The 25,193-nt window shown below is 33.2% G+C and overlaps 4 protein-coding genes across 8 annotated transcripts; 3 read left to right on the top strand and 1 right to left on the bottom strand.

Moving 5' to 3' along the window:
* Nucleotides 1-5,556: 5,556 nt before the first annotated feature.
* LOC18046657 (probable sodium/metabolite cotransporter BASS6, chloroplastic) lies at nucleotides 5,557-9,737 on the top strand. The gene is made up of 9 exons (XM_006440388.2): nucleotides 5,557-5,888; nucleotides 5,995-6,033; nucleotides 6,157-6,263; nucleotides 6,736-6,863; nucleotides 7,635-7,828; nucleotides 7,897-8,149; nucleotides 8,237-8,490; nucleotides 8,554-8,636; nucleotides 9,354-9,737. The coding sequence occupies exons 1-9, from the start codon at nucleotides 5,759-5,761 to the stop codon at nucleotides 9,414-9,416; spliced, it is 1,251 nt and encodes a 416-aa protein (XP_006440451.1). The 5' UTR covers nucleotides 5,557-5,758; the 3' UTR covers nucleotides 9,417-9,737.
* Nucleotides 9,738-10,207: 470 nt separating this feature from the next.
* Nucleotides 10,208-14,007, top strand: LOC18046656 (ycf49-like protein). 3 transcript variants are annotated; one of them, XR_002906555.1, is made up of 5 exons: nucleotides 10,208-10,584; nucleotides 11,044-11,122; nucleotides 11,720-11,788; nucleotides 13,376-13,549; nucleotides 13,629-14,004. XR_002906555.1 is itself a non-coding variant. In XM_024189095.1 (5 exons), exons 1-5 carry the CDS (start codon nucleotides 10,301-10,303, stop codon nucleotides 13,688-13,690), a joined length of 531 nt encoding a protein of 176 aa, XP_024044863.1. In that variant the 5' UTR covers nucleotides 10,208-10,300; the 3' UTR covers nucleotides 13,691-14,007. The 3 variants fall into 3 exon arrangements, 2 of the variants coding, with proteins under 2 accessions (XP_024044863.1, XP_006440447.1); XM_024189095.1 differs by having other exon boundaries at nucleotides 13,376-13,412; nucleotides 13,629-14,007; XM_006440384.2 differs by lacking the exon at nucleotides 13,629-14,004 and having other exon boundaries at nucleotides 13,376-13,550.
* Nucleotides 14,008-14,810: 803 nt separating this feature from the next.
* Nucleotides 14,811-15,478, bottom strand: LOC18046655 (protein LITTLE ZIPPER 2). Its single transcript, XM_006440383.2, has 2 exons — nucleotides 15,258-15,478; nucleotides 14,811-15,137 (listed from the first exon to the last, which is right to left on the bottom strand). The coding sequence occupies exons 1-2, from the start codon at nucleotides 15,452-15,454 to the stop codon at nucleotides 14,966-14,968; spliced, it is 369 nt and encodes a 122-aa protein (XP_006440446.2). The 5' UTR covers nucleotides 15,455-15,478; the 3' UTR covers nucleotides 14,811-14,965.
* A 7,381-nt stretch (nucleotides 15,479-22,859) lies between these two features.
* On the top strand, nucleotides 22,860-24,733 carry LOC18046654 (zinc finger A20 and AN1 domain-containing stress-associated protein 1). 3 transcript variants are annotated; one of them, XM_024189366.1, is made up of 3 exons: nucleotides 22,860-23,175; nucleotides 23,275-23,308; nucleotides 23,994-24,733. In XM_024189366.1, the coding sequence occupies exon 3, from the start codon at nucleotides 24,031-24,033 to the stop codon at nucleotides 24,544-24,546; it is 516 nt and encodes a 171-aa protein (XP_024045134.1). In that variant the 5' UTR covers nucleotides 22,860-23,175; nucleotides 23,275-23,308; nucleotides 23,994-24,030; the 3' UTR covers nucleotides 24,547-24,733. The 3 variants fall into 3 exon arrangements, with proteins under 3 accessions (XP_024045134.1, XP_006440444.1, XP_024045135.1); XM_006440381.2 differs by having other exon boundaries at nucleotides 23,269-23,308; XM_024189367.1 differs by lacking the exons at nucleotides 22,860-23,175; nucleotides 23,275-23,308 and adding an exon at nucleotides 23,323-23,396.
* The last annotated feature ends 460 nt before the right edge of the window (nucleotides 24,734-25,193 follow it).

Here is a 25,193-nt window from a genome sequence, read left to right as displayed (position 1 = left end):
ATGAGCAGCAACGTACGTGCCCTCAACGGGTAGCAAACAGAGATTTATTGGTTGTTTCGGGAATTCAAATCAAAATCTTATCAAGTCATAGAGAACAAGATCCCGTAATTGAATAATTAAATTTGTGTTTGTTGTTTTTGGTGCATATTAATTAATTAAGACGTTTCCATTGTGAATATCTTGGAACAATCAAAATTCTAGCTGCCCCATGTAGTACACTTTTGGCTCTTGTACACGTCTTCTTTCTCTTGCAATTTTGTCCAACTAAAAGTGTACCTGAATAAAAAATAAAAAATATAAATTTATTCCCCACAAAACTGTAATAATAAAAAAAATCAGGTGGATATATGTAGACATAACCAACGAGTCGGGCGGCACGTGGCATGACACGAGCACAATACTTGTCCGTACAACATGACACGACACAAAGACATTTTGGTAGGGCACACAATGCGGCACGACATGCATGCGAACTGTGCAATTTTAAGCAAGTAGGCTTTAAAAGTACGATATAATTAGAGATATGTTAAAACACAGACGTCAAAAGATCTGCAATAAGCACGTTTTATTTTTTTTTTAAACTAAAGTAAGGTTAAAATTTTATGATTTTACAAATAACTTGAAAATGAATCTTTCAATATATTTTATTAGCAAAAAATTTTTAAAATTCATTGAATTCTTAGTTTAAAAACACTGTAATTGATTTTGTTTATAATTTATTAAATGAATAATTGCTATCATGATTTTAATAAATAAAATTATAAATATCATGATTTTATAAATATGTTTTAATGTTATTATGAATAATGATCTATGATTCTATATAAGTCCAAGTTAACAATTAAGTTAACCCTTAAAAAAATTTTGTTATTGTTGTTGTTAAGTATTAAAAAATAATTCTAATACCATAGGGTCTAACTTAGTAATTAATATTATATTCTCTTAATATTATTAGTTTATTATTATTGAATATGAACTTAAGTTTTGAATTTTTTATTATATTTTAATTTGACTAAAGACATATGGACCCAAAAAATTATATAGGCTTGAAACAAAAAAAAGTATGTCAACAACTTGACATGTCCTCTTAAAAAAATAAAAAAAATAAAAGCTTATCGTATTTTTTTCGTAGGCACAGCATGGCATAGCTCACAGCACGAGTAACGGCCTAAGCCTAAGGAAAAAAAAAAATTACGCATGGCACGACAAGGTATGAAACACATGGTGAACACGGCATGACACGAGCATGAGCATGCATTGACTTTCCTTTGCCCGTTGACCATCTCTAGATATGTGACCAATATAAATAGAGTTAGTGAAGGTAATGTTCTGATTGATGAAAGGAAATTGCAAAGAAATAAATGATTTTCGTTTATCTTTTTGTAACTTAAATTAATATTGATGTAAAAGATTATTTTAGAATTTTATTATTTTAGATATTTTGATATTTCTTATTTTTTAGTCAACTATGGTATATGTTTTAGTATTTTATTTCTATTATATTTCTCAGTTAATTTCTCTTTTTAAGTTAATTTAGAGATGTCAGTTTATTCTATTATAAATAGAAAAGTTTGGTTATTGTTTTCATAACTTCAACATTAATTATTCAATAAAAATGCCTCTTTTATAATTCTTTCGGGATTATTTATTAAAATCTTTCTCATAAAGTCATTTGCATTAGAATGTCATATAATCTCTCTTTTAAGCATTGTTAAAACCTCATTGAATTGTTTAAATTAGAATAAGATCTAATTACACTTTGATTAGAGTGTAATATAATTGCGTTGGCTTCATTCAATGCTAAAACAATATCTAACGTCTATCTATCCTATCAATCTACTTTCATTGTCCTAGTACCAATTATGTAAAAACTTAAAAAACTGATAGATTACATAATCTAAGTTTCTAAATAATGAAACTATTATGGAAAATTTTCTGAACGAAGAAGACTAGGGTTTTGGGCTCCCTTTTTATATTAATCTACATACTGCAAATTTATCAAAATAAGCAAATTCAAAATATTATTTAATAATAAATTTTCCTAATCTAAATAAGAAAAAAAAACAAATAGCACCCATATTCGATATCTAAAAAAAAAAGATAAAAATCTTTAAAGTAATAAGAAAAGTAAAAGAATAACTTAAAATTAAAAATAACTAGAAAAAATGGACCTTTTGGCTTGACCTCAAGGCAAAACAACTTATGTTACTTAGGTTTGATTCGTATCATTGTAAACTTCGAAACAATAATACACTAAAAACGGATACCTTTAACCCAAGTTATACCTTCAAAAAATACCCAACTCATCTTATACAACTATCCTACATTAGTACCATCACTTGGAAAAGAGCTCATCCTTGAGTTAGGCTTATATAACTTCTCATCATCCGAATGATATCCAAATAGATCAGTCACAATGAAAAGAGTGAGAGATATTCTAATTGTCCGGTAGCTGGAGCACCCAAGCGCTATCATTAATCTGCCTTGCTCAAGAAATGGACCATACTTCTGCTTTTCTAATTTATTGCAAATGCCAGGAAAATGGCTATACCACAAATGCGCCATCACCAAATCACTCTCTTGAAACATTTTCTTACGTCGATGTTGGTTTGCATCAGCCTTGTACTTAGCATTGGCAGCCTCCAAGTGAGCTCGCACCTCAGCATGAATTTGCGAAGCTTTTTTTGCCATATTATCTGTTGTTTTGTTTCCTCCAACTATTATTGGTATGATAGCCAGATCATAAACACAGCACGGGGAACATGTATAGACAATCTCAAAAGGAGTCTTACCAGTAGATCGATTCACCATGTTATTTTAAGTGAACTCGACCTATAAGGCATGTAGTGTCCCAATTTCATTGGTTGTTACCACAAACACAACACAACATATTATCTAGAGTTCTATTGACAACTTCCATTTATCCATTTGTCTAATGATGAAAAACATTAATAAACTGCAATTGTGTAACAAAATTATTATGCATATGCCGCCAAAATTTACTGATGAACTTAACATCCCTATCAGAAGTAATAATCTTTGGAATATCATGTAAACTCACCATTTCTCGGAAATAGATGCGCCACTAAAGCAATATCTTCAGTCTTCTTACAAGCAATAAATTACGCCATTTTAAAAATCTATCGACAACAACTGATATAAAGTCTCGATCAGTCGTTGTATGAGGTAATCTCAACGCAAAATCCATAGATAAATCTAACCAAATATTCTTCAAAACATGTAATTATGTTTATAATCTTGTGCACATCTCTATCTAATTGTAGCTAATAATGTCATTATTCGACAAGTGCTTTACTCTTATCTCGAACAACATGATCGCTTAAATCACCTTTATGCAACTCACAAATAATATGCTCTTTTAAAGAATTACAAGGCACACATAACTAATTAGCCTTGAACATATACATCTTGTATGAGGAAGTCTTCCGCATTATGATTATTGGTACTCTGATCCCAAATATGCGCAGACTCTTCATCATCAGTGTACAACTCCTTCAAGTATTTAGAACCAATTATTAACTAGAGTTACTAATAACATTGTCCGTCTACTTACCACTTATGTCATTTTATTATGTAGACTTGTGCTTCGAAATAAAAGTTAAATTTTGCTTATAACTCACCTATCTTGTACATAACTTGCTCAGATTTTGTTGGCTATTAAAGTACTTCAATGCTTGATGATCACTGTAAAACATGAACTCCGTCTTAATCAAGTAAGGTTCCTATGACTTCAATGCCCTAAGGACAATATAAACCCTTGGTCCTACATAGACCCCTTTTAACGTGCCTCGTTCAACTTCTCGCTCATATACTTAATTGGTTGGCCCTCTTGAGAAAGAATAGTCCTTATACCCTTATCAGAAACATCACAATTGATCTTAAACAACTTGTCCAAGTTTGGTAAGGCTAACATAGAAGCGATATACAACTTCTCCTTCAATAAAGCAAAACTTCTTACTCGTCTCTCTATTTGAACTTTCCTTTCTTTAAGCATTTCGTAATAGATGCAGTTATAGTGTTAAAACTGTGAATAAATCTCCTACAATATGTCACCCACTCGTGAAAGCTCCTTACTTCACCCATAATCTTGGGAACAGGCCTTTCTCTAAAAGTTTGTATCTTCAACTCAATAGATCGAATTCCAACTACACCAACTATAAAAGCCAGAGAGTCCATATTACTCGGCAAAAAGCTACACTTTTTTTAGATTAATGTTAAGCTTATTCTTTCCCAACACCTCCATAATCATTCTTAGATGCTCTAATTGTGTCTCTACGTCAATAGAATAAATCAAAATATTGTCAAAATACACTACAACAAATTTGCAAAAAAAAATAAAAATTAAGAACTTAATTCATTAAACGCATAAAAGCACTTGACGCATTTGATAACCTGAATGGCATCTCAAAATACTCATACAACCCTTCCTTCGTCTTGAAACACTGTCTTCCACTTATCTCTCCGACTTAATTCTGATATGATGATATCCACTGCACAAATCAATCTTTGAGAAAGCCTGAACACCATCTAACTAACTAACAAATCCTGAAATATCATAAATGCAATGGACATGTTTTAAATATTGTGGCATAACTTGACTAATCTTAAATGTCTTTTTGAGGTAATTCCTATCCAAACATTTAAGAAAAAGAAAAAGATACTAGCAATTAATTTTGTGAAATTCTAGAGAAGCCTTTTAATTAGGGGGGGTGGACCGTGGACATTTTAATTTTCGCTTTAGTTTGGTTTGTGTTAAAAATTCGGGTTCATTTTAAGTTATAAACTGCAATCCTATAAATTTATTCTCTCAAATTAAAAAAAAAAAAAACTAATCAGCAAATAAATTCATTATTTATCAAATCCTATCCAAAATTAAGTAATTAACAACTAAGCGTTTTATATTTAACAATTAGTATGAAAGATTAATGAACAATTAACTGAAATTAACTATTAATTAAAATTGCAACGTCAAAGAAGAAGAAGTTGTTTTTTGCCCGCAGATGCCAAGGATTTGGCAACCAAAGAAGAAGAAAAGGTTGCAACTGTGTTTCTGGTTGTGACTTTGCGTGAAACTTTTAATTACGATTGGATTGTTAATATTATTTCTTTCTTTTCAATCCAATTGAGTTGATTATTCAATTCGAATTAAATCTGTACCCATTAATCAACTTGATCGATCTTGAGACAATAATTTTTAAGGTCAACCTGAACTAAACTGAAACCTTAAATAAATTTACCCGAACAAAATTGAAACCTAAAATAAATTTTAAATTTGGTTAAGTTGGGATTAAAAGGATAAGTGGTTAGGACTGTTGGAGGGCAGTAGTTTGAACCCCCACAAATATATTATAAGGTTATTTGCTTCTTTAATTATAGAGTGAATTTAGTCTTCTTATTTATTCAAGCGTGAATTTATAAATATTAATTATATGAGTTACAAAATAATTTTTAATAAATTTAGCTTAGATAGTCCAAAATATTCCATAACCCCAGCTAGACTCCCCCACCTAAACACAATGATTTTAAAAAAGAAAAACGAAAACATTTTGACTCAGAGCAGCCCATCGCATTAAAAAAAAAAAATGTGCAGCCCATTTTAGATACTGAATATTGAGATTATGAAAGATTCTTCCTTCGGCGAAATACAAAATGAAGTCTCTTTGAGTCTTCCCTGTTGCAAATTCAAAAGTTCATACTTTTTTTTCTTAAAAAAAAAAATTAACTTGGTTTTGTGAAGATGAATCTAAATGCTAACATGCTGCAAGCTCAACGCTCACGTTTCAATTCCAAAACATTTTCCCTCACAATTTCAAAGCATAACATCCCTGTTTTGCCGCGAAATCGCTCACTCTCGTTCTCGACTTCATGTTTGTTTCTTTGTTTTTTCAACTCTTTTTTTTTTTTTTTGCTTTTATCATAATGACTTAACTTTGTTTTTGTTTTTTTTTTATGATTTTGCTATTATGATTACAGGGTGCCCAGTTCATTTTCGTTCGATTTCTCATAGCAACTGTAAGTGTGCTTTCTTCGCTTTCAAATTCGGTTTTTACGTCCAGTGCCTGTTTTGTTTTCAGTGGCTTTAAGTGGGTGTATTTTATTATTATTATTATTTTATTTGTTCTCGGAATTTTGAAGTAAAATTTGGGAGCTCCAGGAATTTTGTGACTAACTCTGTGTCAGAGAACATTTCGGGTCCTTTTGATCAGGATCCGGATCGGAATTACGTTACCGAATCTAATCAGGTACGTTCACTTTAGAAGTTTACAATGTTTATGTGTGTTTTAACATTAACGGTTTTACAGTGACTTAATGCAAATTTTGTTGTTTTATTGTATTGCTTGTATGCAAGTAGATGGCTTCTACTTTTAGGCAAATTATATACTCAATCATTAAGGTGAATGAAAACGTGTGGCATATATTTAGGCTCTGGCCCTCTGGGAGTTTAAACTGAAAAAATAATTTTACAAGTATATGACAACATAACAGAGAATTATAACTGAATGCAATTATACAAATGGGTGGAATAAAATTTTGCTTTCAATTCAAGTTGAGGCTTAAATATGGAATTTACTCTAATAATTAGACATGCGAATGTGTATTTGTTAGAGGGCTCAACAGCTTAAGTTTTTTAGTTTGTGTTTATATATTTGTATGTGTCATCGACACAGCATGTTAGGCCTGTTTTAATAGCAGTTTTTGTGTTTCATGATCTAGGTGCTTAATCAGGAGTTTTCCCTTGTGAATATCTTGAAACAATCAAATTCCTTTCTGCCTCATGTAGTCCTTGGTAGTACAATGTTGGCTCTTGTCTTTCCTCCTTCTTTCACATGGTTTACGGCCAGGTTAGTAAATTTTTCTTTAGATGAATGACTTGTTTAACATCTGTACAGTAGTAACATTGTGTTAATTTGCATTCATGAGAAACATGAAGGAAAGATCATTTCTGTCTAATTTGTATAATTTCAATGCTCGGAGATCAGCGGTGAGATGATGTTTAAAAAACTCCCGGTCACTCATTTTCTGGTGGAGCAATAAATAAAGAAATGTTGATAATGAAACCACAAGGTTTGAGTCTGTGTGTTTGGAAACAGGGAAGTGCAGAAAATGTGGCTAAACCCACCAACAAACTGAAAGTGAAACACAAAACACTAGGAAACTTAATTGTTTGTTATCTAAATAATCATTAAATATAGAGATGTGTTTTGTAAATATATTTATGCTTCTAAGAGTTGGGAGGCGTGAATTTGTTTGTGCCTTAAACCTGGATTGGGTTTCAGTATCAACTAACCAACAGTAAACAAGCAATTGTTTGTCAAATCAAATAAATTCATATGTATAAAAGAATGATTAATTAAAATGCAACAAATTCACATATCAGTTAGTGTTTATTTAACCATTCTTCAAGATTAGGATGGTGCTTCAATTTTGGTAATGGTACGATATAATATTGTGTTTGAGAAAATCTTTTGCCATTTCTGAGGAAAAGTTCTGTTTTGATCACTGATTAGGACATTTGTGGACTACATCATATGGAGTAAATTCTAGTAGGTAATTGAGTGAGGCAAACTGTACAAATAATATGCTTATGATTTTATTGTTTAATCCAATTCTAGGTACTATGCCCCTGCATTAGGTTTTTTGATGTTTGCAGTTGGGGTTAATTCCAGCGAAAAGGATTTTATTGAAGCCTTCAAGAGACCTGCAGCTATTTTTGCTGGTTATGTTGGCCAATTTGTGGTGAAGCCTATTCTGGGATATATTTTTGGCACGATTTCAGTTTCAGTTTTTGGTCTTCCTACTCCCATAGGTGAGGTCTGTTTATCTAACCTTTTATAAAGAGAGAGTGTACTGACATAATGCAAATCTATGAATCAGGTGCAGGGATTATGTTGGTTTCTTGTGTTAGTGGGGCGCAGCTCTCAAATTATGCAACTTTTCTGACAGACCCTCCACTGGCCCCCCTCAGCATTGTGATGACATCATTGTCTACCGCTACTGCAGTTTTTGTTACGCCACTCTTATCACTCTTGCTTATTGGAAAGAGACTGCCTGTTGATGTAAAAGGAATGGTGTCCAGCATTTTGCAGATTGTAGTTGTGCCAATTGCTGCAGGTTTGCTTTTGAATCGGTAATGCACTATCTCAAGTTCAAATTGTTGGAAGTGAAAATTTCTTTTTGAGAAGCCCTTACCTGTCTCACATATCTGTGCATACAGGTTTTTCCCCCGCATTTGTAATGCTATTCGGCCGTTCTTGCCTCCACTTTCAGTACTTGTGACAGCTTGCTGTGTTGGAGCACCGCTTGCTATTAACATTGAGTCTGTTATGTCCCCTTTTGGACTCACTATTTTGTTGCTCATTATTACATTTCACTTGTCAGCATTTGTTGCTGGTTATGTCGTTACTGGTTTGGCCTTCGCTGAGGCACATGATGTGAAAGCACTGCAAAGAACCCTATCCTATGAGACAGGTGTGATGTTTTTATATAACAAGATACTATATTCTTCTTCTACCTGAATTTTTCCTTTCACAGGAATGCAGAGCAGTCTCCTGGCCCTTGCATTAGCTAATAGATTTTTCCAAGATCCTCTAGTGAGTGTGCCGCCAGCTATCTCTGTAAGTCAACGACTTGACTTGTGATGCAAATCATATTATTTACATTTTTTTTTTAATTTGAGGAATTTTTGTATTTGAGCAACAATTTACACCATGTAAACACCAGGCCCAGTAGTTTGCCAGATTGTCAAGTTTATCACTGAGTTCCCAATCCATATTTTCTGATATTGGTGGGGGCAAGGCAATGCGTTCATTAGTGGCATAAACCAAAATAGTAATTTTTTTTTTAATACAGCATATATGCAGTTCCAAATTTGTATCTCTATTTGCAGCTATGTCGATGTGTCAGATCTCCTCTAAATTTTGTTTCACATTCTTCAATATCCTGCAATGAGTTTCAAATTGTCTTTTCTCAAGTTCATGCCACATTTTATTTTGCAGTAGCTCTTGAAGTTTTTAGCTCTTATTTGCTCCACTGTCTTGTGTGATATGATGCTGCAAATGTCATATAGAAATATAGTAACTCAATTGGGGCCTGTGTTGTTCTGTGTTTCGTATGTAGACAGTAAGAAGTTTACTTATTGTGTGTTGTTCTGTGTTTCGTATGTAGACAGTAAGAAGTTTACTTATTGTATGTGGTATAATATACTTTCGTAGGGAAAGACTAGTTTTATATGATATTTATATTGACTGACAGTCTCTAATTGATTTGTGAATTAACTAACTGGCTTTCGAATCTGAAAAGGGTTTCTGAGTCTGTTTTTCAATGATGTACAGACAGTAATCATGTCATTGATGGGCTTCTTCCTTGTCATGCTTTGGGCGAAGAAGAGTGAATAAAGGCAAAACAAAGTATTGCAACTGTTGATCTACCGCAAATTTGTCCTGTGGAAGAGCTCTTGAAGTTAAAGATGAAATCATTTTGGAGGCAAGACGGCTAGTAGGCTAGTAGCCTTAAGATTAGCATCTGCCTCAATAAGGAAACGGGTTCTTTTTGTATCGGTTTAGATCCTCATAAAAGAAAAGTCAGAGATTTAGGCCATAAGAAGTCACAGAAATGTGTTGCGACTTGGGAGCTAATCTTCTTCGAGAATGTATCCGTATGAAACTCAAAATTGTTAAACTTCAGTAGCAATCATATTTATATTGATGTTGCCCCTATTTTCGTTGTCTCTCTCTGCCTTGTACACAATATTTTGTAGTTAAATTCTTACCTATCAGATTAAATTTCTAAATTAAAAGGATTTTGTTTTGATGCCAGATCATTTTTCATAAAGAGATCATGTAAATATGAATGTGAGTTAACCATGCGAAGATAATATTGTTCAATGATTATTTATGAAAAATCATTTTTGTTATTTGAGTTAAAAGTGATGAGATTTAATAATTAATTATTACTTATCAATCAAATAGTGATATTATTTATAACATTAGTGGGAATACAAATTATCTCAACTATGCGAACATAATATTGTTCAATTTTTACGTGACGAGAGTGCAATAAAAATTCATGTATTAAATTTAAAAAATAATCTTTTATTTTTCTATATTATCAAATTAAAAAGGAATATTGTTTAAAAGAAAATTGTTATTTCTTGGTGAAGCATTATCGCTTCACTTAATAACAAAATAATAAAGATCCTAATCCCAAGTATAACCGAATTACCCGCGTACCATTCGTTCATTAAAGCTCAGGCTTTCACTCCCTCGCCAGGCGCCCAAAAATGGCAATCACAACAACATTGCTCTTGCATCCGCCAAATCCAATCTCCACGCACAATCACAAAAGAACCCTGCTATTATCTAACTCTACTCGTACACGAAAACCTATTAAAAGCGCTTTAATTAATGGCCGAGGAAAGGCCATCGGTGGTCTCATTGGAGCTGGTTTGGCCCTGACTCTGTTGGAACCCGTATCGGCTGCTGAGTTACCGTTGCAGCTGAGTGAACCCGCCAATGCCTTGTCCTTGCCCACCTGGGCTATACACGTGTCCAGTGTCGCTGAGTGGTAATAAGGGTTTTTTTTTGTTAGTTTCTGGTGATTCTGTTTCTGCGGTTTTTCAGAATTTACTTTTAGTTTTAAATTGTGGGTGTTATGTTAATTTTTCGGTTCATTCATTCTTTGATGGGAAGTTGCCATTGGGTTGTAAGTTTGGTGGCTAAAATATGCACGTGTAGTCTGAATTTTCTTGCTCGGAAAATGAAATGCCCAGAATCAAGTTAGCTAACTGGAGGAATTGAGCTGCAGTAAATGGACAGTTTCAAATAATTTTATATTTGTGTAATGTGATCAAGTATCCGTCTTTATGTCAGTAGACAGTAGTCAACATGTTAGCGGCAGAGTAATGATGCTTTCATGTTAAAGGTTTTAGTTCAAGGTGAGGGTGTAGCGGGGTTTAAGTTCTTCTATCATTTCGGAAAATGAAGAAGGCATAATTAAATTTAAATTTATTTTTCTGTTCAAAAGGATTACCGCTATGGCTTTGGTGTGGCAATATGGGGAGAAATCTGGGTTTGAATCATGGAAGGGTCTCTCTTGGGGTATGGTGAGTTCTTCTCAAACTTTGATGGTACATTCTGCTATTTGAGATATCTAAATTGTTGAATTTGCCAGTAATTGATATATTTCAAACGTTTGAATTTGTCAGTAATTGATATATCTCAAAAATTGAAGTCGGTGATTAGTGTATTAAATGGCTGATTTTGTGTTTATGCATGATTTTGCAAAATCATGAATGGTAATTCTGAACTACTTTGGTAAACTGTTATTTGTTAGTGATTAAAAGATGATTGTTCTACTTGTTTCAGTATTGTTTGATAGGATAGATGATCTTTCTTTTAATTTATTAAAGTTCATTTTGATCTTTCTTGTTGGCTTCTTGGAAAGAGTTTGAATGTTACATAGCCGTGACTGTAGTTTACCTCTTACATTAGTTAGGAATTCACTTGATTTTTCTCATTAAGGAGGTTAGGCTTCATATCTAGCAGGACCAGACTTGATAGGTTTGCAGGTTTTTTTTTTACCCATACTCCCCAAGGTTCAGTTATTTAGATTTAGAATGTTTTCAAGAGCACTTTGTTTTCACAGTCAATTTGTTGGTTCTGTTTCTTCCATTTCCATCCTAATATGAACAATTGTCTAGGTACCCCTGCTTGGTGGAGCATTTTGTGCATGCACATGGCATTTCTTTTATAATTCCGAATCGCTTGAGGTAAGCCATTCTTTTCTTTCTTTTATTTATATATAATCCTCTAATGAAGACATCCTCATTTTAACAAAATAAGAATATTACTAACAGACCAAAAAAGCACATATTTTAATGTACTAATAAACAAAAAAAAATCTCCAATGTATTGAAATATGTGCTTTTTATATTTTAGTGGCATCATGATTTTGTTAATATGAGGAAGTCGTCATAAAAGAAGGACTCTCTATATATGTGTGTGTGTGTGTGTGTGTGTGTTGTATAGTAATTTTCCACTAAGGGATAAAGTAAGGAACAAGTTAAAAGATAAAAAAAATACATACTTGTATGCAGCATATTTTATGCTGTACTATATTGAAATTTGTATTTTTTCTTCTTTTCGCTTATAAAGTAAAGGATCTCTTACTCAATAATGACTATATGTGTGTGTGTGTGTGTGTGTGTGTGTAGAGGCATTATCTAATAAAAGGATCCCTTATTTTATCAAAATACATTATATTGGAGTGTGTTTTTCTTGTCTTTTAGTTTATCCCTTACTTTATTGAAGTAAGAGATCCCTTATTAGATTCTCTACACACACACACACATAGATATACATACATACATACATATATCATCATCATTTACAAATATAATTTCTAAGTAATAAAATGAATTTTCTTGAATTGGAGGAACTATTATTAAAAAGATTCTAATCAAATAGATCATTTCAATTCTGTTTATGCATTTATAACCATATTGAACTATTATAACAAGTTACGTTTCGAAAATAGTTTCTATACATTTCTGGTCAAGTACCATGCTTGTGGCTTTTTGTCTTTTGAGTTTTGCTCCTATTAGAATTATAATGCCTGTCAATGCTAAGATTTTTCGTTTGTCACCAGTTATTCTATGAGTAATACGCAAAGGACAATTCTGCTCTAAATATATATACAGAAAATCTAACAAATTGCTGTTGTCATAACTCGAGAAGTTCGTATCTGATGGATACTCGATTGAGAATTAGTAAATTATTTGAATAGCAATGTGTTAATTCCTGACACTGTAGATGTCACAATTGTGCTTTGGCAAATGGTGGGCAAAGTTAGAAGCTTGTATGATACCAATGTTTGTTTTGTCTTATTGTGCACTGAATTCACAAGTACTAAGGGTGATAGTGAGCTTGATAGGTTTGGCTAAGGACGTTCTCTTGCACGTTCTCATCTGTGTCAATCTGTTCAGTGTATGTTAATTTCAAGATCCAGTTAATCCTTGGTTAATTATGTGTTAAGTATGTCTAGTTGATAGTCATTGCTCTCTTTTAATGAACCGAGTTTGGTTTACTTTTAATTTCTGAACATGGATTTGGTCAATCGTTTTACCAATTCTGTGTTGATAATTCAGGCAAATTCGTAGTCCAAAGTACAAATGATAAATACGATAATATATTCCAGTTAATGTTCCCTTGCATGCCAAAATACACACTTTTAAACACTTGACTGTTTATTAAACATTGAAATTTAATCTGTTGTCTTGTACTTGATTTAGAGCGTGATTTTTCAGATTAAAACAAAACTGTCTCAAATGATTCAGGTGTTTGTCTATGGCTTTTAGGTACTGGTTGCCCTTCAAGGAGCACTGACAGTGATAGGTAACGCAACAATGTGTTATGCTGCATACCGCATATACAAATCATCTGAAGAACGCTCCCAGAATCTCTAAAGATTATATATGTGTGTATATATATTAGCATACAATTAATCACTCCCCCCTTGCTATGCGACATTGGTAGGTAAAGCAGCCTTTGCTGATTGGAAGTAATCTGGCTTTTAGTTCAAATGCTGATAAAATACGTGACCTTTTGCAGGAAACAAGACAAGGCATGCTGGAAGCTTCCCTAAGTGGATTTTCACGGGGGCTAAATTTTGAAAAATCACTAAAATTCCTCGCAATAATAATAAGGAACTTTGTATGCCTTTTGGGGATTGGCTGGAAGGAGGCTACAGTCAATTGCCATGATGTTTTTACATTTTATTCCTCTTGAATTTGCCAACCAACTGGCTTGACCTAAACCTCTTTACTCTCCAGTTTAGATTAACATACAATTAAATATTATTTTGGGTTATTTATTGTAATTTATGACATCATATTTAACTATACTTGCAGTTTTTGACGGAACTGCGGCTCTGGCTTAATTATCATCAGACGATATGAGTTTGAAATTTCTTGCAACTTTTCTGAAAACAAATGTTAATTTGTAATGAAGGTTTTTCCGATGACAATCATGAGCTCACGACTTTAAGCAATTTACATCCCATTTGCCATGCGTCACAGCTTCCATATCTGAAAATCCGACTTATATTCACACATCTCCCTTCCAGCTTACACACACGCACAGCTTTATAAATCAATAGTATTTTCTCTAATGGAGAAATTTTAGAATACATCAAAGATATCATATCAGTCATACAACAAGCAAATGATGCTATGACATGTGTGCATTTAGTTTGAAAAATCACTATGCAAGTTGTGGTTATATTAAATTCAACTACACATGGCATGCATGCATGCATCAATTGGTTGTAATACATTAGAAATATTCTAGAATTTTTCCCTGTAATGAGAGTGGCTGCAGAAAGATAAATTATTAGCATGACTGGTATGATTTTCCATATCATGGTTCTTGCCCTATAAGTTGTGCACGAAGTCATAAAGCCTCCTTACTTACAGGGACGGCTGCCTTAAATCTTTTGAGTCTCTTGATCCATCAGCTGGTCCAGACTCTTATCTATAAATCTTTTTTGAGTGTATACAATTTTAGAGTAGTTTGCTTTTATCAATCTTTATGATCTGTGTTTGAATGCTAGTATGCATTAAATTCAACCGTTGGAATACTGATGAATACAAAGGGTCGTAAATAAAAGGCACACCTTGTAATACTTGAAAGAACAAAACAGTTGGTGAAATGAAGGGCACACCTAATTTACCATAACATCTACAATAACAATTCCATCATTTTTTCTTTATTTTCTACATATATATAGCCCCCAAAAAAGGAAAAAAAAAATAACAGCTAATTAAAGAGAATTATGTGACTACAGGGTGAGAAGTGGAATTAGGAAATGATAGTTCCACGTTCAATAATTAATTGTTTGCGCCGAAGAAGAAAAAGGGCGGTGGAGATTGGAGCAGTGATCCAATTAATTAATGTGAGAACTTCTTTCGAAACTCGGACATTAAGGCTAAGTTCTCTTGGTGAAGAAGATTAGCTTGCTTCCTTAACTTCTCATTCTCTTCAATGATACTTTGGTTCTCCAAGTAGAGCTTTATGTTCTTCAGTTGCATATCCCTGCCCTCTTCTGCTTCACATCTTCTTCTGCAATTGATCAAACACTCCCATGCGTAAGCACCAAATCCACATGCACAACATCCACTATGAACAACTTCTTAATTAAAATAAATGAAGCCAAGAAAAATATACATATGTGGTGCATACCTGGTGAGCCCGTAAATTTGAACTTTAGGTTTTGATCTATGCTTGCTCTTAGAAGCATAGGCAGGCAACAAGTGTGTGTTGTTGGTACACATTCTTTGATTAGAAGAAGACGAAGAAGGTGGTGAAGTTGAATGAATGAAAACCGAGAATTGAGAGAAGAGTGGGAAGGGTAAGGTTTCTATAAATATAGGTGGCATGGGTATTGTGGGTGTGTTAGTAAGTTATTGAATTATATGATATCTATAATGGGGGGTGGTGCCCTGGTGAGCATGTGATGTGAAATATGAGAGAGCTGAGACGATTTCTCTTTCATAGTAATGATGGCAGCTGGACTGATAGTTGCAAAAGGGGAATCATCTCATCTCTATATTTTGATCAAGCAAAGATATATAATCGATAAAGCCTTAGAACATGGATTATATAGAAGGTTCCACCACTTTTTGCTCTCCAGCTTAACTTCGTAAATAACAGTATTTAGCATCCAAATAACCAATAGCTAATGAGTGTTATTCATTCTAATGTCTCTGTTTGTCTTCATGATTTCGCTTTGTTAGGACACACTCTATATCTGGGTCACCTACAGAGAAAGTGTTTGCAATTCATAACTTGGTGGTCTTCGTGCAACCTAGAATGTCTTCTACAGTAATTCCCAATTGACAGTAAAAAGTGCTTTGCTGGGTCCTTTCTTGTTACAATATTTTCATTTTACTTTACCGATGTGTGTATGATGGTAAGAAATAAGAGCAACTTCAAAAATCTTTTTAAATTTTACTTTTAAAATATTAATTTATTTACTGATGTGGTAAATAAAGTGCATGAAAAAATATAATCTCCTCCAAAAGATTCATCAAATAAGAATAAATTAACATTATTTTAATCAAATCTTTTCATTATTAAATTGAATTGTTGTTATGTTTTTGAAAGGAAATATAAATAATAATTATTGCAGTCTTATCTTTTCAATAAATATATTAATAAAAGAGGGAAAAACTCACTCATCAATATTGAAGAGTGAAAAATAAATCTTATTTGAATAATTTAAATTAACGTGTCTTTTGAAGTGTTTAATATTTATATGACTCTTCAAATAAAAAATAAAATTTTATTTGAAGATACTCTAATATTTAGCTTTCTAATTTTTTCACGGACCATAACATAGTAATTACTTAATAAGTCGAGAATATCTTGATTAAGGTTTTCTCTCACGGTCATTAGAGTTTTCTTTCGGCAATAAAATGCAAATTAATCTATCATTACTGAAGCTCGTCAAATCAAGAGCGGCTCCCTAATTCATAACATGAACTATAAATCTTGTGATTAAAACGTTTAATTTGCTTGTGTGGCATAATGCTAGGATGGCAACTGTGTGAAGGAATTAATTAAGGCGAGCGTTGCATGCATGGTCAGGCAAATCACAAGTGGCTTCACGGCAACAACTAGCTAGGCCCCATTAATGGTAGTGTAAGATTGCAAAAACTATAAGTATAAATAATAATATATAATAATAGGATGTCCATCCATTAGTTTCTCTTTGGCTTTTTAGGTTTTAGCAATGTGGACCATTAGAAGAGGGTGGCATCTTCATTTTACTCCACTTTTATTATTTCTCATGATACTCATTTTGAACACAAATTTCTAAGAGTCAAATGTTGTATCAAAGGCCTGCTGCAATTGCAAACTCCATATATATCTCCTCTTTATATTCTCTCCCTAATTGATATCACATGATGACAATACACACACACACACACACACACACATATATATATATATATAAATTTTGTTCATGATATGACCTAAAACATCTCAAGGCACGGGCAGGGATGAGATTTTTCTTCACCAACCTTTCAAGATTGCTTAAATTAATTGATACATTGCATTAGTTGCATGTCCATTTATTTGCAATGCACTTTCTACTATTAGACATGCTTATATGGTAGTTTGTTAAATTATTAATTAATTTGCTTGAATCCTTTGACTTTTAATGTTAATCAACAATTGTTAACGAAACTTAATAATGGGATTCATCCTCCGATGAGTCATTGCAAGCCTCATAAGAATTATATATATACCAAACTAGGAATTGATAATTACTGCATCCCATCAACCCAAAGAGAAAATAAAGGAAAATTCAATGATGAAAAAATCGAAAGAACATGATGATTAATTGAGTAGTTCTCCATCAAATAATTCTCTTGTGTAAACTTAGGCTGTTCATCTTTCTATTTTAAATTGAAGAATGAGAATGAGTAAACCTCAAGCTTTTACTCAAAACGTTTAGCATTAATTAATCACAATAATTTTTCGGCTAGGGCAAAAGAGATAATAAATACGTGTGTATACTGTGCAAGTGAACCCCTAATCATTTTGATTTTGACTGGAAAAAATGGAGCTATGTGAAGAGAACTTAGAAGCACAACAAGCTCTCTGCAAATAGGGCTTGAAATAGGAAGCAATTGTCAACAAAGAAATGAATGTCCCTATCTCTTCTTCTTCTTCTTCTTTCACCTGTACTGAAAATTCAGTACACAAATTTGACGTATAGCTAGCTCACATGCATCAATCATGGTGGGTTGTGCATTAAGCTCACCGTATGGGTCCCGGGTCCTTATCAATTTCAATCGTCCATCACAACTACAATTAACGCGTCCAATCCATGTAACTATTTGCACTCCAGCATCGATTGCCCTTCATCATCATCATTATAAGAGAAAATGATCAAAACCCACCTCCTCCCCTCTTGTTTGGCGAAATTATTCACTTCTCCCTCGTATTTTATAACTCACCACAAACTCTTATGATATTATAATATTAAAAAATTTGATACACTTTCTTGACAGTAGATTAATCATTTGTAATAGACAAATTTGATAATTGAAAAATGAATGGACGTTAACACTAATTACTTTTGATATTAAAAAAATTAACAGTTTACAAAATACTATTAACGTGAAGAGTCTTGATTAATTTTAAAATATGAGAAAAAATGATTAATTTTCTAAAAATAATTTGGTGTTTTGCTCATGTCATAACTATCATGATCATAGATACACATGTGCATAGCGCATCATGGCAATTTTGATTGATGCCCCCGAAGAAATAAATTAGGTGTGTGACATTTTTTCAACTTGTACATTATGGTGATATTTTTAAAGGTTACGTAATGTTTTGCGTATATACGCACTTGATGAAGTATAATGATTGTTAGACGATAATGGTACATAGATCTTCAAGAGTCCAAGAGTATACTCGAGAATTTATAATGGGAGTGTGCAAATTTCAAAGAGAGTGAAGAGTTGGTTTGGTTTAGTTTAGTTACGAAGAAACTCACAAAGGTTTTTATTATTATTATTATTATTGTATTTGCAAACACAATCATTTTATACTCCGAACCCATTAATAAATATTGTTAGCTCGAACTATAGCAATTGAAACCAATTATATGTTTATGCATTTACAAACTTAGTTTCTCAATTAACATAGAACCAATCTATAAAAATCACACATTATATACTTTTGTCAAGTTTTATATTAATATTGGGGAGATTGTCAATTTCTCCCCTACTGTTTTTATAATAGCCAATAACCCTCTAACGGCATAAGTTTCTTATTTTTAAATGTTTTTTATTCATATTTTTTTATTGATTAAATAAATCACATAAATAGCAACTAAAATAAAAAATTAAGTACTAAAAATCAGAAAAATATTTTTTGATGTGAACAGAAATTAAGTACTAAAACTTAAGTACAATGTGTTAGAGTTGTGACAGCAAGTGTTTGAACCCCCATAAAAGTAATTATGGGGTTTTAATATCCTTTCTCAATTATGGAGGAAGTCTTATTCCTTACAAAATAATGTGAGTGAAGTAGACAACCCTTTAATATTGGACCTAACATATTATTGAAGCTTTGAATCACTTTGTAGAAAAGGGGCGTTCCATGCTCCATTATCCCTGATTCCTCTTTATTCCTCAAGGGCAAATGGCAGTTGTTGCTTCTATTAGCATTGCCGCTCAACTAACCCACATTTTCTTACTTCTATCATATCGCAACTCAAGAATTGCTATGCTCTAGCAGCAAGGGAATAGTCCAACCTACGAACTAGGCATAGAAGGAGGTCTGACAAGCAGCTACTACAGAAGAGGATAAAAATATGAGTAGAATATGCGTCTTTTGGATATTAGAGAGGGTAACAAATATGGGCAGTGCTAATAGTTATTTGATATTTTTGAAGTGTAAGTAGAGTAGACGTCTGTCGAATATTAGAGAGAGTAAATAATACCACGAACCAGGCATAAAAGGATATGTGTTCATTGAATATTAGAGAGGATAAAAATCAACGGAGTGCTAATAATTGTCTGATATTTACTAAGTATGTGTAGAGTAGGCATTCCTTGAATATCAGAGAGGATAAATAATGGAACAGAGGCAGTCTTCGCCCTTATGGAATGTAAGTGGATTAGAGTGGAGGCAATTTTCTCTCGTACGAAATGTGAGTGGTATAAACGTCACTAGAATATTAGAGAGAGTAAAAATGTGAGTGGAGTAGACGTCTCTCGAATATTAGAGATGACAGATATTTGGACAGTGTCAGTAATAATCTAATTATAAATACCAATGTAATCTCATGTAATATGAATTATACTACGAGCAATAGTCTCATGTAATTGAAAAAAAAAACAATTACGTGATGTCAATTAATGAGTAGTGATATAATAAGTTTTACATTAATTAAAATACAATATATCTCAATTTATAAATCTAGCATTACTCTTATGCATATAGTTAATACATGCATTATTTCAACTTTTAGACGCCTTATCTTTGATTTTGAGTTTCTTAAATTATATAGGAAGAAATGAGTATTGTACTTGTTCAAAAGGCTCTCCAATAATTAAGTAAATAATGAATTGTAATTAGACGCTTAAGACACTTTAAGCATGCTCTTTGAGAATAGTATTCATATTATGAATATCGCATATGTAGTAATAATATTAATTAATTGAGATTGCTCTGAAAAATCATCCTCATATGTAGTTGCTCAACAATAGTCATCAATTTTAGTTGCCCGTGACTCAATTTCCTTGAATATGACTCAAGCTAAATAAGCTTGTGGTATAGAATTGGCATGATTTTGAATAATTATACACAACGAATATGAGAGGCTATGGCAATACTTATAACTAAGAAGAAACAAATTGGTGTAATCATGGCTGCTTACGCATTCTCCATTAGCATTAGCCACCTTCCCCTACTTAATAGTCAGTGCCAATCGGGCCTGCCATTGACAATATTACAAAATCTTATGGCAGAAGCGGCGGCAAATTATAGCTCACAAACTTGCAAAATTTGTTGATAGAATTTTTTCTTCTTGAGAAATGCTATAATTTGTGCGTTCGCTTATAGTCAATAAAATAAAATAAAAAAAATTGGATGACATTCAATTGCCTTTTGTAAAGGTCTTTCTGGTGATCAATTGATCCAATTAAAAGTTTATTCTGAAATAGATAAAATGTTTTAAAGGTTATGAGTAATACTTTATAATATTCTATTTATATATTCAGAAAACAATATAATATATGCTTGATAGACAATTTATTATATTTGAAAAATAAACTTTATTGTTTTGAAAATTGGCGTTAAATTTGAAAACAATGCTTTTGAAAATTTGAAATTCTTACTGTGCAAGCGTAGGGGTTATTGCGAATGAGTGTAGGAATTATTATTATTATTACTAATATTTTGGTTTAATTGTTTATTGGATCGTTCATGTTGACACATTGATAAGCCTGTAATTTTTGTTTTCATTGTTTATTGTAATAGGTTTCTTGTAATTTGACATCTTGTAATGAGTATGGATATGATTTGAATATGACTCATGCATTTGGTTTGTCATTAATGAGATTGTTGTTTGTTTCCAGGAAAAGAACGTAAAAATCCCTCTTAGTGATTTTGTTCCCTTTTTTTAATTGTAACACTTTTTAATTGTCCTCTGGGGAAAAAATGTGTAACGCTACAAAAGTTAAGCAAAAAAAAAAAAAAAAACTAAGTGTTGATAGAAAAATAAATTTTTTAAAATTATTTAATGGGTTCTTCAAAAAAATAAAATACTTATATTTCTGAAATGGGTTTTTAAAGGACATTGGGTGTGGTTAATGCCACCATGGAACCTCGAACTTAACTGGGCCAAATCTCTAACCTCACTGGGCCAAAGTCTGACTTTATGTGGGCTCTTCCTCCATTGGCCTGATGTAAAACATTGGCCGATTCTTCTTTCCCAATGAATTGAAGTCGATGCTAATTTTTGGTGTCACCTAATTTTTTATGTCACTTTACTAGCCAAGTCCCTTAATCCAATGTATCCTCCTATTATCTAAGAAAAATACTATCCTAGTATAATTATAAAACATCTTAATTTCGTGTAGTAAACTTGTTTATAGTTAATTAGTTTTTTACATGTATAATTAATTAATTAAATTGATAAAATCTCTTGGATTGATAAGAAGTTTGAGTTCACCTATATAAATTCACACCCGCACTAGAAAAAAATGAACTTGCCGTTCAAGAAAACTAAAAACAAATAGTTAGAAAGGTGGAAAAAAAAAAGTCTTTGCAACACCAGTTGGCAAAAAAATAGAGAGGAAGAAAACATAATTATCCATTTAAAAAAATGAATTAATGGTAATTGGTTATAATTTTTGTTCAAAGGAGCAAAAGAAAATAAATGAGGTTGTTATCTTATATTATCATGTAAGATACATGATTCTTTCACAACTATTGGATAAAAATCCAACGGTTATGAAAATATAAGATATTTTATCCAACGATTATGAAAATATAAGATAATATATTATGTTATTTTCATAATCGTTGAATTTTTATCTAATGGTTGTGGAAGAATCATGTATATTACATGATCATGTAACATGACTAAAGATGTGTTTGAAAATAAAGTGTTATATCTTTTAAGTTGTAACTGATGTGGAGTAAAAATTATAACTGTAAAATAGTAATTAAGAAAAAAAATTACTAAATTACCAAAATTTAATTAAAAATATTGCCGAACACCTTGATAACTAGGCTGACACCACCACACTCCCCAGCTGGCTATAAAGCCGGAAACAAAAATCTTCAAACAGCCCGAAAAGCCGCTCCTTTTGCCTGACATCCTTACCACGGGATGACGACATAACGGGCCCCACGCCCTAACCCTCTTAACTTTCAATGCTCATGACCTTTCCCAATCGCTTCAGATATCGTGTATCCAACGTGCCAACTGTGCACTCCTCGTTTCGTAGTGATTGAATCCAACCAAAATATATTCCCCAACACGTACGCGCGTGGGATTGATGGAAACCAAAACCAAAATCTTAACTGCTAGGAAGCCGTAGCCGGCCAAGAGCGTGACCGATGCGGTTCTATGAGTATTCGGTTCAAACAATTTACCGCCTAGATTAAACCGACCGGGTTCGCCGATAGCTTGCATCGGGAAGAAGCGTGCTAACGAAGGGTGTTTTTAAAAGCGAGCATCTCACCACAAAGACGCTCTTCCTTTTTCTGAAAGCAACTTTATTTTATTTTAAATTAAACAAATTCACATAAACTTCCTTTAATGGTCCACGAAATTAAACGTACAAATTACAATCACACACGCAAACCGTCTGATTGTAACATAATGACGTCAGGTCAAGATCTTGGATCAATTTAACAGCTAGAAAAGCATCCAAATTGGATGTTCATTTGAAAAGAAATACAGTGTATCTATGCTAAACCGACATAAAACCGTGGGGTGCCCGTAGAAACAAACATAAAAACAGGGGGTCGTTCATTTCAGTTTTGTCTTTCCTCAACCCAACTCTATCGACCGAAACCAAAACCAGAACCAGCACCGCGGTTCTGCTCCTGCGCTTCCCATTTGGTACCAAAATAAATTTCTCTTTCGTTCTTTTGTTAATCGATAGATATCATAATTTTTCCTTCACTCTGATCTCATCGGTTGATTTACACACAGAAACAGAAGAGATAGATCGCGGCGGGTCCTGCTGTAACAGGTATCATATTACCCAAACCTTATCTGGTTTTTTTTTTCTTATTTTTAGTTTGGAAAGGAAGAAATGATGGATTTGATGTTTATTCGAGGTAAAATGTAGCTCAGCAACCTCTTGATTTTTATTTTATTTTTAATCTGTGTCAAATTCTGCAGTTTGGACGGTTCAGATCAAGTCTAGCTAGTTGGTGTTAATTTAAATAATAATAATAACAATAATAAATGAGTTTGTCTTCGAGACAGTGCCCCGGTGCGTTTAAATTTATTATTTGTCCTCAATAGTTTTGAGACCGAAGAAGTCGGGAGAGGGTAATTGCGTCTTTTCGCATATTAAATAAAATCCTTGTGCAATTAAATTATGATTATCCTTAACTAGTGCGAGTTCTTCTGGTCCTTCACGGAATTTGTCTTTCCATTTACGACAACCGCCTCACAATAAATCCTGATTTTCCATGTCTACCCACCACTACTGTTGTTTTTAACCATGCAGAGGAGGGCACTGTAGTCTTTTTACATGATGTCAGTATTCGGAATATTGGGAAAACTAATAAACCACAATCTATATAATGGGGCGATTATGTGTGTGGAGTTTTCATGTTTGCGATTTTTCTTTCTTATTGACTATTTGACTGCTCTGTTTTTCACGAGAAAGTTTTAAAAAACTAAAAGACACTAATTGGCAATTGCAGAGTCCGAGAAGATCCAAAACCCTAATTCGGAAAAAAGATGGGTTCAGAACAAAGCGATGGAACCAGCTACACCACATCTGAGCCAAAGCTCTGCGTCAACGGTTGTGGCTTCTTCGGCACTGCGGCGAATATGGGCTTATGCTCAAAGTGTTACAGGGATTTGCGGGTTAAGGAGGACCAAGCTGCCTCCGCAAAAGCCGCTATGGAGAAATCTCTCAATTTGAAGTCACCGAAGCAAATCCATCAGACGCCAGAATTGGAGACTGCCAAGGTGGCTGCTGAGCCCTTTGTGGGTTCCTCGTCGTCTGCTGCGGCCTCTCAACAGTTGAGTGTTGATCAGCCTGAGCCCCAAGCCAAGGGGCCTACCAGGTGCTTGAGTTGCAACAAGAAGGTCGGATTGACAGGGTTCAAGTGTAAGTGCGGGAGTACTTTCTGTGGAATCCATCGGTACCCAGAGAAGCATGATTGTACATTTGATTTTAAGGTTACTGGTCGAGATGCTATTGCCAAAGCAAATCCTGTTGTTAAAGCTGATAAGCTGGACAGGATCTGAAATCAGAGTCTGGTAATTTGGTTTGCTTTGGTATGGTAATTGTCGTCGGTTGGGTTATTGTTGATTTAGCTTAGCTTTCTTTCCTGCTGTTCTTGTTAGTGTTGGTCAGGACTTGGGAGGGACTCGTAAATGTAGTTTCCTATCTGCATTGGATATACTCTATATAATGCGAAGAATCTTTCCCACATCTATTGTCTTTATTATATAATATATATGCATGCTAATTATTTAGATGAAAGAACATTTAACTTGTTTTGAAAGCATTACTCAGCTAGCTGGTTAGTGTTCCAGTTTGATCTCAGAATTTAGATTTTGTGAATGTGTATGCTTGTGTTTTGGAATTGTCTCTTATGGAGAGATGATGGAGAGAGTTGGGCATGGACTGCCACTTTTCTTGTTTTAGTACTTCAGGGAAGGCTATCAACATGCTGCCTTCCACCTAGTTTAAAGTGTGTTTGAATTGTCAGTCTATGGTTCACTTGGTGACTAATGGCTGTTGGTAGCGATCTCAATCTGTATTAGAGAAATTGCAATTCTATCTTCCCTTAGTCCAACAATATGGCCAAGGCATCAGTAGAATTTCAACTACTTCAAACAGAATAATCCATTGGAAATTTGAATAGCTGTATGATTTGGATTGTGTGAAC

Source organism: Citrus clementina, unplaced genomic scaffold (assembly GCF_000493195.1).
Source record: "Citrus clementina cultivar Clemenules unplaced genomic scaffold, Citrus_clementina_v1.0 scaffold_3, whole genome shotgun sequence".
NCBI classification, from domain to species: domain Eukaryota; kingdom Viridiplantae; phylum Streptophyta; class Magnoliopsida; order Sapindales; family Rutaceae; genus Citrus; species Citrus x clementina.
This window is presented reverse-complemented; position numbering and strand designations above follow the sequence as displayed.